At 43.3% G+C, this 13,216-nt stretch overlaps 1 protein-coding gene across 1 annotated transcript; it reads right to left on the bottom strand.

The window, feature by feature from the left end:
* Window positions 1-1,614: 1,614 nt before the first annotated feature.
* Window positions 1,615-12,529, bottom strand: nfx1 (nuclear transcription factor, X-box binding 1). The gene is given in 24 exon segments (XM_053412264.1): window positions 1,615-1,942; window positions 2,248-2,352; window positions 2,451-2,596; window positions 4,648-4,714; window positions 4,845-4,982; window positions 5,073-5,174; window positions 5,266-5,339; window positions 5,771-6,001; window positions 6,093-6,172; window positions 6,247-6,366; window positions 6,561-6,669; window positions 7,057-7,139; window positions 7,225-7,255; window positions 7,597-7,694; window positions 7,917-8,134; window positions 8,238-8,337; window positions 8,451-8,590; window positions 8,689-8,760; window positions 8,932-9,037; window positions 9,169-9,246; window positions 9,552-9,713; window positions 10,264-10,957; window positions 10,959-11,203; window positions 12,247-12,529. Coding segments are annotated over 24 exon segments (3,294 nt in total). The 5' UTR covers window positions 12,266-12,529; the 3' UTR covers window positions 1,615-1,866.
* Between the last annotated feature and the right edge of the window lie 687 nt (window positions 12,530-13,216).

Raw genomic sequence — 13,216 nt, 5'->3', positions numbered from 1 at the left:
TCCATTACTGGACAGCGAGGCGTCTGATGAGCGCTGCTGGCCTGTGGGACGCCGAGCCGGGGATGGAGCCAGAGCCCGGATTGGTGAAGCCTCGTTCGGGGGAAGCGAGCTGGGGCGCAGGCGCAGGTTCCTTCTGCCGGGGAGTCGATAGAATGAAAAAACCCAACCAGCGGCAGGGAGCGTCAGCAAATTGTACTCGGGGTTTTATTTTGGAGGGAGGGAGGCACTGTTGTAAAAAAGCTTTTCTTCTAAATGTTGAAAAGCTTGTGCAGCAAATAGCTTTTTATTTATTGGGTATTACGCTTTAATGATGCACTAAGTCAGCTTCCTAACATGCACTTCATCATAAGGCACCAACTAAGTTATAACTGTTTATCATTTCATTATGGATTTGCCGATGGTTCGTAGAGAAGTTATAATTTAAATAGAATCCACTGACTGGTTTGGTCCTACGTTGTCCACTTATCTTCTGTTCTGGAAAAGCATCTGCAAATGATCAGGGTCAATGTCCCTTGATAAAGATGCTATCAATAAACAATTATATTATAATATTAGTGTATTAGACACAGACAGATGCAAATAGAAGGAAGGATAGAACAGATACAATGAAAGAAAGAATGATAAAAGATAGATGGACAGATAAATGGATAGATACATAGTTTGACTCATATTTTCTTTGCTCATTTTCAAATAATGACTAATTTCTTCATTACCAATTTGGTAAACATGAGTAGTCTATGAAATGTGACAAACTGAGTCATATGACCTGTTAAAAGTCCCTAAAGCCCATTTTACTTGTTGTAGTCGACAGTCAGTTGACATTTTAAAAGCTTAAAATCCTGACCGGCAAGAGTTTGACATTTTAAATATTACTTAAACAGCAAGTTGATCCACAGGAGCCAGAAAAACATAACCTTCAGTGCTAAGTATGACAGATTTCAGGAAATGTAAACACGCCACAATTTTATTCAGTGATGCATAAAATCAGCATAAAGGTAAAAGGATGGAGGATAAGACTACTCGCTGCTGTTGGTGTCTTTTGAAATGTTTTGGTTGTCAAGAATTGTAGCTAATGATTTAATAAAAAGAAAAAATATAAGTGGAAACACTTGAGTAAATATGCAGCAGTTACTGCTCTCTTACTCTCATCCTTCCTTTAACCACGACATGAATCCTCATCCGGTGAACAAGTTCTGAGTCTGACCTCCAAACACTTTAAGAGTTCTTCAGAAAACGCAGCCCCACATCTGGGTCATAGCTTTGTTTGGAACAAAGCTTTCTCTGCGCAGTGCAGCCCACTCCTACCTACCCACAAACTCAATCAGCAGAGGCTCACTACTGAAGCTTTGGCTCGATACCAGCGAAGAAAACAAAAAGGTACCCGGCAGCTGAAACGCTGCTTGGCTCACTGGTGCAGAATCTCAAACCAGAGCTCCATCTGAAAACCAATCTGCTGCGGAGATGTGAGGTTTTTTGATGAAGAGCGATTGGATCGATGTCAACAGTTGTTTCCTTTACATGGGGAATAATTTGCTTTTTATTAAATTGTCTTCGGTGAGGGACGGGCCACAGATGAGACAAGGAAAAGAAAACAGTCTGGAGCTTTTCAAAATGTTTCACCTTCAGAATCTGAGCAAGTTCAGATCCACTTTAATATCTTAATTCATGAGATGACTTCGCTCAGCATTCCTTCTATTCCTCCCCTGAGATTCGGGGAGGTAATCACATCTGAGAGATTTTATTAAAATTATATTTTATTAGATTTGAAGCTAGAGGGATTCTTATTGATCCTTGATGAACACAACAGTAAAAGTTTTGGCAGATGCAAAGAGATGTTTCTGAGCAGATCCTGAGGTTTGTTCTGTCTTAGTCCTGGACGTCAAAATAATCGATCACAGGCTCTTCTTTAACCATCTTGGACCAGGAAGCTCCGCTGGTGACCCTGGAGGAGAAAATAAGATGAAATGAGTTTGGAAAGAGGCAGGGAAATCCAGTATAAAGTTAAAAAGATTGAGGAGGTACAGTACGAGTTAAGTCTGATTCTTAAAGCAACACTAAGCAGCTTTTTTACCATAAAACAGCAGCTTCAAAATTAACTTAATGGTTCAGTGACTTGGAGAATGTTTCCTCTTTCATTCCCTCTCCTCACCCTGAACGTCTGTTCTCAGTGTATCTTTGGTGAGTGGCTACGATCTCCACTCTGTGTGAGAAGCCAGGGATAACCAGGAATCAGGGAAGTACACTCACTTGCTGCTCTGTTGTTTGATATGAGCGATGGGAGGCGGGGCCCTCGAAACCGACTCTCTGTCTATCAGTGACGTCAGGGTTGAGTTTGGACATGTCGACTTCCCCCTGAACATTATCAAGACACACAGACATCCTCAAGTCCACAATCTACACTTCATTTTCATTAGCATGGCTCTTTGTATGTTTTGGAACCGAGCTCTTACTTTTGGGCTGTGATGACCACGTTGCGTTTGGGCTCGCTGTCGTAGCTCACGCTCTCCACGGCGTAGACCTCGGACAGCTCGTGGATGATCTTCCGATGCTCTCGGTTCATGGGCGGGAAACAGTGGCTCCTCTTTGGCTGTTTTCCCTGCAGACATCAGTAATGCATGTCCATTAGGGATTTCTACTGAGAGGCATCGCTGACCTGCTTCAATCTGTCCTCAATACGACTTTTACTTTTTGAGTTAGTGTTCATTTAAAATCATTTACGCAGTTTTAATGGAAAAAAAACTATTTTGAATGCTTAACTTAGACGTCATGTTAAATTATGCTGATTGAAAATCCACATTTCGCACTTTTCGAATCACTGAACTACATCTGGAATGTATTCTGTGGGTCACACAAGAGGATTAATGGCAGAGGAAAGCAGAAAAAACGTTTCTGCTGCACAATATCAGATTTATTATAGCAGGCTTTCTTCAAACTTCTGAATTTCCCACGGGATTAATAAAGTATCCATCTATCTATCTATCAACTGTTGTTCTTTTCTTGTGGATTTAATGATAATGTAAAATGTTCAACCTCCAGAAAGTATTTAAAGGAATACATAAATATGACGGTCAATAGTCACGTTGTCATGCAACCAGTGAATCCAGGTGGAGAGTAGTTTGTTTTAAGGGTTTATATGTCAGAAAGGCTTGGTTCCATTGATCTTATCAGTAAGATCATAGAGTTACAAACAGAAAAGATGTCTTCTCAGTGATTAAGGTTAACTCTAACCCTGTGTACAGATCCAGGTCTGCAAAGAAATGATTTCCCTAGTTTCTTTTGGAGGAACCTGCTCATAGCCTCATGACCTCAATCCCATCCAACACCTTTGGGATTGAGTGGAAGTAGATGTCCCTCATCACCCAACATCATGTCTCGACCTCACTAATGCTCTTGTGAATGAACGAGAGCAAATTCCTGCAGCCAAGATCCAAAATCTCGTGGAAAACCTTTTCAACAAGAGTGGAGTGATTTCAGCGTCCACATACTTTTGGGCATGTAGTGTATGTGTGGCCTAGTTTCTGTTGGTAGGGTCGTTTGACCCGATTTTATATAACAGCACACTCACAAAGGAAAAGGGAGGAAAACAAAAGCTGGCATGAAAGTGGTCAACCTTCTTCGCCAGAAGATTGTTAGAAAGCGTTCCAGCTCACATTCGATGCACGAAATTTAATAATCTTGTTTTTTAGGAACGTAGAAATCCACACAATACGACCGAAAGTGGAGAATGATCTCAGTAATGAAACAAATGTGTTTCCACCTAATCTAAGACGTTAGAAAAGAACATAAAAATCTTTTAGAAACCGACTCCACGGCAGTTAAGATCTGCACTCGTGATTTGTTGAGTAAAAGACATTCAGGTGGTGATAAACAATATTTTATATTCGGCAATGAAACAAAAGCAACGGCGACCTTGGCCGCCTCGTACCTAATTCTCTCTATTCACCGAACAAAGCTGAATAATAGATAAAGAAAAGTCAAGTATTTTTCCAGCTGCCCCATGAGGTACCTACTAATTTAGACCTGGCTTAGAAACAGTTACACCAGAGGCTGAAGTCTGAAAGCTGCCACAGCTGGTTCCATGTTGGAGGTCCACTGGAGAATTGACCAAGCTCAGAAATAACTGAATATACAGCAACTGGGTCAGTTTGGACACTGTACATGCATTAATGTCACACCCAGCCTGGTTTTGCAGCTGAATTCTATATAATTTGAAAGGTAGTTTTCTTCCCAACAAAAGTCAGATCATGAATAGATCCATGAAACATGTCAAATGCTGTAAACTCCAGTAAAAAGGACAGACGTGATTATATGAAAGCAAATGATTCCTCAGAAAGGAAATAGAGGGTTCTGCATCTTTCATGAAGAATCTTGTTGTGTAAGAAGCTCAGTTTGCTTCATTTAATGGCAAAGGTTTTCTTTGAATAGTGTTGTATGTGAACCCTACCTAGATTTCAACATGAAACAACCACTCACTAAGGATTAACTTGAGTGCAAGCTCAGGAGTTTAATCAATTTGCTTCTCCAGTAACTGTTGCCCAAGTGCAGTGAGCTACCAACACAACCACCAGAGGGAGCATTGCATTCAAGCAGAGGTCATCATCCAGCATGTTAAATCCACCATTTTGGCAAAAGGATTCCCTGACTCACCTTATTAACCAGCTCCACGAGATTCTTGATCTCTTCTTCTACGTCGGTGACAAATCTCAGATCTTTCCTGGAAATAGAAAAAGGACAAAAAAAGAGACCAGAGGGGAAATAAGGGTTAAACATTTATGCTTGTGAGGCTTCATAATAATCTAATAATAACCAATAAGGACAAATGGTTTCCATGAAAAGTGTCAGACCTGGCGTCGTCTTTGAGGCTGTCGCTGTACACAGAGGCGGAGCGGACGTTGAAGGGGTCAGAGGTCGAGTCTATCTGTAACGCCTCGGCCAGGCGCCGGTTTCTTTCTAACGTGGCACACTCCAGGTCACATTCGAGCCTGAGAAGAAGAAAGACACCCTCCAGGTTTCTATTGTAACATTGATACTGCATGGGAGCGTCAATCAGTATTCTTCCTCTGGTTTTCTACCTGGTTTGTTTCAGCTCCTTCTTGGTGAGGAGCGGGCCGATGTCCATGGACTCGCCGAGCTGCATGTCCGACAGTTTACTGGCCATGGAGATGGCCGTGTACCTGAAGTTCATAAACATGATGTTTCAACCCCTTCATACTCAGAAGTCTGATGGCTTTATAGAGGTAGACGCACTAGAAGAGAGAAACTGACCTCTGATAGGAACTGGTTGCTTCTTGGCAGATGACTTTTTCCTTTCTTCGGCCGCAATCACACTGTAGAGGGACCTGTGGAAAGGCGGGGGGATGAGACTCGACTACAAGTGTTGACTTCTATAGAAACTGACTTATTTTTGCAACCAGTAGCAACCCTCTGCTGGTCATTTGAGTGGAAGTAGGTTTCAGGCACTGCATTGCATTGGCTTCCTTTTCCAGACCTTGAGTCTACATCACTGTTTATATACCGTCTATACTTGTAGTCACAGCGAGACTGTTAAACTGCAGTCATTGAGGAGATGCAGCACATTCATAAAACTGAGTTTTTTCCCTAAAAACACTTCAGGGTCATTAGTTATTTAGTGAGGAGAAACGTTTGATGGTGGGAACATAAGCTCCGACTCTCTGTGAATACAGATGTAGACGAGACCATCTGTTTAAACTTTGTCGCCCGTTTCTCAGCCCCCAGAAGTCCAGCTGTTCTCAGTCACGGTGTTTTGTACCTTGGCAGTGCAGGTGCTGCGTGGGCAGCTGCTGCCTTTATGACAGGGTACAGCACACGGGTGGCCACAGTCTGGACGAGGCAGCGTGCAGGGCTGCTGGCAGCTGCCTTCTGCCAAGCAGTCGCCCCGGTGGCAGATCCGTCTGCAGCGGTGCATTTCACACGGCAGCGCATTGTTACACGTCAGGCCGCAGGAGATCTCCTGCAGATGACATGGGATGTTGCTGCGTTGCTGTAAGTAAAAGAAAAAGAGCATCACTTCACTTCACTCTTAGGAATAATGACAGAATATGAGTAAGACACATGAGCTCTGGGGAAGTTACCTCGTGCTTCCCCATGCACCATTTCTGAGTGAGGTACGTGCACGGTGGACACTTCTCTTCACTGTGGCAGTTGTGAAACACTAAACGAGAGGAAAACGTTAAGGACACATTCTTGGTTTAAACACCTTGGTGAACGGTTGTCGTTATATTCTACCTGGGTGATCACACTCGTGTCTTCTCGTGCACACACTCTTGCACTCGGGGGGTTTGGTGCCACAGGAGATGGGCGGGTACAACACGGAGAGCCCGCAGTGACACGTCAGCTCGTCAAAACCTGCAGACAGAAGGAGTCACCACACATTTGAGCTGCTTCTTAAATGTCAACTATAATAATACAGATGGAACCAAACTAAAACAAAAGACGATGTCAAAAACCCTTAATTTAGTATCTTTGGAATGACAGAATAACGCTGTGGTCTGACTGAGACTTGGCTCCTAAGCGCTGTCGGACCACAGAGAGTGACTCACTGGACTGCCAGCAGGGTTCACAGTTGCCACGGTGACAAGGATCCTGGCAGCGGTGGAGGCCACAGTTGAGCTTGTAGCCGCAGATCAGGAGACACTTGTGCTCCCCAGTCTGAATGGACAGGGACAGAAACCAGTAACACCACCTCATATGGTCAGTTTGCACAGATTGTGAAGCCTTGAATTCACAACAGAGGAATGCTCAACACTATTATTAGATAAATAATCTGATTCTTTATCCTCCAGATGGTGCAAAGAGGAAACGGGAACAGGCTATCGTCTGGATCCTAGCTCATTAAACAGATGCAGACAACAGACAACACAATAACTGTTACAAGGCTGTATAGCAAATTTTCATCTGTGGTGCCTGAGCAGGAAGAATAAAGACAATATGGAATCGTCATATTAAAACCTCAGGTATTTAAAGTAGCCACGTTTGGTCTTCATTCTTGAGGTCTGATTGATTTTTAAACGGCACACAGACTCAGCGAACACTCACCACACAACACAGCTCCCCACACTTGTGTCGGCCACAGGAGCGTTTCTTGTTGCAGCGCCGCTCGCAGGTGAAGACGAGCTCCTCTGGAACATAGAGCATCAAAGTGTCAGGGGCGGCTGAGGGGATCTTTTATTGATTTCATTTCATCTGAGTTAGTGTAAATCTCACCCTCTTTCTGGATTGTCACACATGGGACTTCCTGAAAAACAAAGATTTTGAATTATAGTGCTTTTCAATCCCAACCTTGGGTAATAATCACGACTAACTCTCAATAAATCATCTCAAACTTTCAAATTCCCTGAAAATAAGAGGGATCTGAGTCTCTTTAGCCACACAGCCTCCAGTGTGTAGATAAATATCTCGTAAACATGTTTAGGAGTAATGGAAACAAAGCCTGGCTCTATTTTCCCAGCTGAATTCCTTCCACAGTTGGCTGCCAGTTGTTTGTTTTAAGAAGACATCTTTCCAATCTTTGGTAACACACATTAAACAAATCCAGGGACAGTGACAAACACGTGTCCTGCTGGTGCTTCAGCCCACCTTGGTCTTAGATCCACATCTGCATCTGATAGTGGAGGTCAGCGAGCAGGGTCCACAGCTGCCCTCGTGGCACAGCTTCTCACACAGATGGATGGTGTCTGAAATAACACACGTTCTGTTAACTCCTCACAAACTGTGAGTAAGGTGCCTGTCAGCTCAAGGTAATGCACTTCCTGTATATTGATTTAAAACAACATAGCGTTCAAATCTGTTACAACAGAAAGTCCCATCCTTAACCAGTTAAACTGTTATAAGACACTATTTGAGTTTCAGTAGTTCCCGGGAATGAGTGTGTTGTTGAAACCCTCTCTCTGACTCACCACTGGAGCCACAGGCCAGAGGTTGGTTGCACGTCTTTCCACAGGAAGGGACGGGGTCGGAGCAGCTTTGTCGTTCCGAGTAGCCCAGCTCCAGGAGTTTGGACAGCAGCGTCTGGCTACAGGGACAAGTCTTCACCAGGGTCGGGGAGCGCGGGCACTGCTGGCATGGGCCGCGGTGGCACAGCTGCTGACAACTGTGGGCCCCACAGTCCAACATCCTGCAGAGAGAGAGACAGAGTATCAGTGGAGCTGTCAGAGGGAAATAAGAGCTCTAGTATGGATGGATGAGAGACATTTTCAGTGCTGCGGCGTCATACTTACTTTCCACATAATTTTTGACAGGAGAAATGTCCCGAACCGTTAAACCCGCTTCTATCTGTCCCACAGAGGACTGTGCGAGTTGTGACGCCACAGTAACAAACTACAGAAATTAAAACCAGGAGAAAATCTGTTAAATTCAAGCCTGAATTTCAGTTAATTTCTTCTCATAATGTGTTTTATCCGTCAGAGTGTTTCTGTTGGGGTGACACTTACCCTGCTGAACCTGCAGGGGGCAGGGCTGACAGGCTCCGCTGTGGCACACCTGTGAGCAGGTATGTTGTGCACAGTTGAGTAAAGCACTGCACACGGCGGCACACTGCAGCACGGTGGCCTGGCCGCAGCGCATCGGTTGACTAGAAAGAGATCGATCGATAACAAGATGTCAAAACTCAAAGCAACAGGGAAACAGGACCAAGCTGTGAAGAGGATCACAATAAAAACTGAGACGTACCTGGTCTTCCCACAGACGCAGGATTTGGTTATGGAGGCGGGACATTGTGGACAAGGCCCAGGGTGACATAAACTGACAACAACAAAGTATTAAAACAAGTTATTATCTCTTTTCAACTTATGCATGTAGAGAAGTTTGTAGGATTTAATGGCGATGCTACCGACTGCAAACAAGTGAATAATAATAATGATACAGTAATAATAATTATGATATTTATTAGATCTCTTCTTTCTCAAGACTCACATGTTACAGGGGTGGTTACAGTCCAATCCACTTCTCTTCTTTCCACACAGGTCACCACAGCTGTGAGGAATCTCAGTGCGCTGCCACTCCGGGTTTGTCATTTTACCTGCAAAACAAATGTAAAAAAAAGAAATGAGGATTGATAGAGGATGGATTTAAGAATCTCAGGAGAAATAGTTTGACTGAAACCGACTGATTTAAGTTGAATTGAATCACACGAGTGCAGCCGCCACTCACCACAGAAGCAGGTGTAGAAGGTCGGGCTTTTCAGTGACACGTTCTGACACGCTGGACAACGCCAACCTTCTTCTGAATCTGAAAAACAGCATCATATCGAAATATTAAGACACATTTCTAAGTAGCATAACATGTAATGTAATGTCATGCAACACAAAACACTGATGAAACAGCAGGAATACCAGAGCAGTGTTTTGTTAACAGGGCCCCTCTGGTAAAGCAGATACCTGACACAGCATTATGACAGGGTGTTATGTTACAGGGACCTATTGTATGTTCTGAGCTACTGTGCGGTCCTGGCCGAGCACAGTCCTGCTCAGCGGAGCACAACGAGTTCAGAGAGTCCAGAGCAAACACCCAGATGTTATTTTAAAAGGTCCTACCGTCCGCCTGAGAGGCCGGAGAGCGAGCCCACTTCTTGATGCAGTTCAGGTGGAAGACGTGGAAGCAGCTCTGGCAGCTCCACACCGGGGCCATGAGTCGGATGATATCGCAGCACACCATGCACTCATACTTCTCTTCGGAGAGCTGTTCAATCAGACACCCTATGGGGGGGGAGACATCAGAGGCTCAGAAGACAGCAGAAAATAACCTGCAATTAACTTCTTTATGCAAAAAACAGACGTTTTGCAGCTTCATCAGAGAAAAATCATGTTCTAATAAAGTCTGTTCACGTCCAGAGACACAGTGTGATGTATAAATCAGTTATATATCTAATTTTGAGTGAGCATTAGGTTAAGTAGACACAAACACCTGTTTAAAGATGATATATTACAGCTGGACGACAGTTGGAGAGAGAGCATATACCTCCGCCGAGGCTGATACTCTATCTCACAATGTTAAAGAAAGTGAAAAATCTATTTTCATGATCTGTCCCCTTAATCAAATTGGCTCTAAAAGTTAATGAGCTCTTCCTTTGCCCATTTCCCTCCTTTCCAGTAAGTTTCATTAAAATCTGGTCAGGTAGTCATCCTACTAGCAGGTGATATAACCTCCTTGTCACAGGTAAAGGTATTTAAGGTTATCATGACATCCTGTCCTGATAATGGTGATACAAAGGTCAGGGCAGTTGTTTTTTTGTTGTTTAATTCTAACCTGTCTGTGTCTCTTTGCTCTGTGGCATCTTGTCCCACTTCCTCGGATCAGGTCTGTGGTTTTGAGGCTGTGTCCGTCTCCCTCCTCGGACCTGGAGGGGGGGCTGTCTCCCCGAACCTCCTCCAGCTTTACCAGTGGCATTCTGAGATGATCGGCTGCGGTCCGAGGTCTCTCGACCAGCGGCTCCCCCCTCTGAACCCACCTCCTCTTGAGACGCTGGTTTAGGCGGTTTGATCGGTCCTTGTCGTCTCTTTGTCTCAGTGTCTTTCCTCTGATGATCATCAAGCTGAAAGTCTGGACCTGCTCTGTTCCTCTGAGTTCTCTCTCGTATTTCTGACGGCTGTTTCTTTGCTCTGGCGTCATCTGACCTCTGATATTCTCCTGAGGTGTTGTTCTCCTTTACGTGGGTTCCCCTCATGTTTTGTTCTCCTCTCCTCTGCTCCTGGACAAACTTCCTGGGTTTTTTCGCCCACGTGTCCTGGTCTTCACTGGCGTGTTCTGAATGTCGACTCACATCTTCTCTCCGCCAGTTCGTCCTATCGGGTCTATCCATGGGATGTGCACCTACGTGGTAGCCACCTGCCCCTCTGTTGCTGCCACTGTGGGAGGAATAGTCACCTCCAGGTCTTTGCCAGCCGGAGCCGGCGCTTCCATTTACGTCTCTATTCCCGTCTCTCCCCCCCCCTCCCCCCTCTCCCTCTGCCTCGTCTTCTGGCTCCCTCCTCTCTCTCGTAGGGAGGATGCTGATGCTCTGCATGATTTGAATTATTAGAACTGGACGGGGGGTTAAAGCACTGCTGCAGGTGTCCCAATTGTTGAGAAGGATCATAGCTGTTGCCGCTCAGGTTTCTGTCATTGTTGTATCTGGGTCGACCTCGTCTGGATTTGTGCTGATAAGGCTTTTCGTGTGACGTCCCATTAGGATTGAAGTCAGGTGGTTCTAGAGAGAAGAAGAGACCACGTTAAAAACCTGGTGTTGTGCATCATTAACAAACTAAACATTACAAAAATAAACATTTCTCTGGTAGACAGAGTTTCAAAATGTATCTTTTTCATTTCTGCATTTCAATTTCCGGTCATCTGTCAGCTCACATATCTGCAATGAGCGAATATTGGTCGATATTTCAGCCACTTCCTTATTACTCAGGCTTTAACCCATTTTATTTACTTCTAACTTAGTCTTTTATAGATAGGTAGACAAATAAAAAGGGGAAATATATGTGAACTAAAAAAAGACCACAAAAAAATAGCTAAAGTGTAATAGAACAATAACTAAACACTACAAATAAAGAGATAAAGGTAACGATTACAGAGTGAGAGTGAGTGGAGATATGAACTTTATAAAATATATATGTATGTCGACATAAAGTCAATAACTGATAACGAAACCAATCAAAAGTTACCAGGGCTTAAAAATAGCAAAAATAACATAATAATCATATTTTTTATTTAAGTAAAGTGATACTGGAGATATGAGCAGACACAACAAACTTATAATACAGATTTATTATTTATATATAACTGGATTATGTCTATTACATTTTCATGTTATATGGACTAATTTCTGAAGCAGTGACTTTGACATATGTTCAGATTAATATCAGGCCCAAAGTTATTTTACATATTTAATAATCACAGAGTAACGATCGAGACGAACTTGACAAGATGAAAGAACCAAACACTGGAATCACTGCGGGCTAAGAGGTTAGCTTAACTTCTGTTAGCATCTGGACTTCAAAGTCTACTGACTGAGATGCTAGGCTAACATTAGCAACGAGCTAAGAAAGTGCATCACTACTGAGGGGAGTGAGCTGCTGGGGGGGGGTTAGCTGCAGCTAGCTCAAAGTTCAGGGGAGCTAATGAAGCTAGCGGCTAAACTCAAAGAGTGTGACGCGTCAGATTCGGACTTTAGAGTAAATATTAAAACCAGTTCAGGTTAGTTTATGTAGTTTTAAGTTTCTCGTCAGGAGGAGGATGCGTTACCTGAGGAGCCTTCAGCCATTCAGCTCCTGCTCCCGGTTGTTGCTGCTCCTCCTGCGTCGCGAGTTTTCACAACAAAATGGGGAATCTCCCCGGAAATGTCACGTGTGTCCGGGTGTTGGGAGAGAATCCGGATCTCCTCCGCTTTCCTCCGGATGTGAGAGAAGACACGAGCGCGTTGAGAAAGAGTCAGAAATCCGCCGCTGGCTCCTCGGCTCACGTTTTCAATGCTAACGAGCTACAGGCTAGCCCAGGCGACGTCAAGCCCGAGGCAGTGAAAAAAACGGAACTTCCTGTTGGGATTTTCAAAATAGGAAATGCACAAAATAAATTACACCACTGGCAGGTAAGTTACTATTTGGATCACTGGTATAATACTTTTTTTTGTGTTTAAATAAAGGCTTTATGTAAAATATATAATTTATGATATTCATAAACTTCATCTGAGGCTGTTACTAACCTGAACATCCTTAGTAAACCATAAACAACTTACAGGTATAGTTGAGAAATTTAATTAATAAATTGAATTGAATAAAATTCAAAATATATGAATAATAATAATAACCAGGGATTTGTTGTTGTTGTAGATTCGTGCAGTAATGAGGCCTCACCTGGTCTGTGCATGAATTCAACCTGAGAAAGTAAACTTGAACGAGGACTTGACTTTTTTATATAAAAATGTTTTTAATGTTTTTCTAATATCTCTGTTAAATATTTTTTTAATTTAATTTATTTATTTATACATTTTCACCACTTTCTAATTTGCTGCAAATTTTGGTTAGAATTTGAGTATGTTAAAGCCCTCAAAAGCCAATTAATTTGCCTGAATAATAATAATAATCCTTACAATTTCAATAGGGCCTCACTGTCTGTCAGTGCCTGTGCTCGGGCCCTAATTAAATACAAAATTAAACAATTCCACCACATGGCCACATGATGGCGCTTCATGTTTGAGTTTATGATAGAAACATGC

This window comes from Pleuronectes platessa, chromosome 20 (genome assembly GCF_947347685.1).
Source record: "Pleuronectes platessa chromosome 20, fPlePla1.1, whole genome shotgun sequence".
NCBI lineage: Eukaryota > Metazoa > Chordata > Actinopteri > Pleuronectiformes > Pleuronectidae > Pleuronectes > Pleuronectes platessa.
The sequence above is the reverse complement of the archived record's forward strand: the minus strand, read 5'-3'. Positions and strand labels throughout refer to the sequence as shown.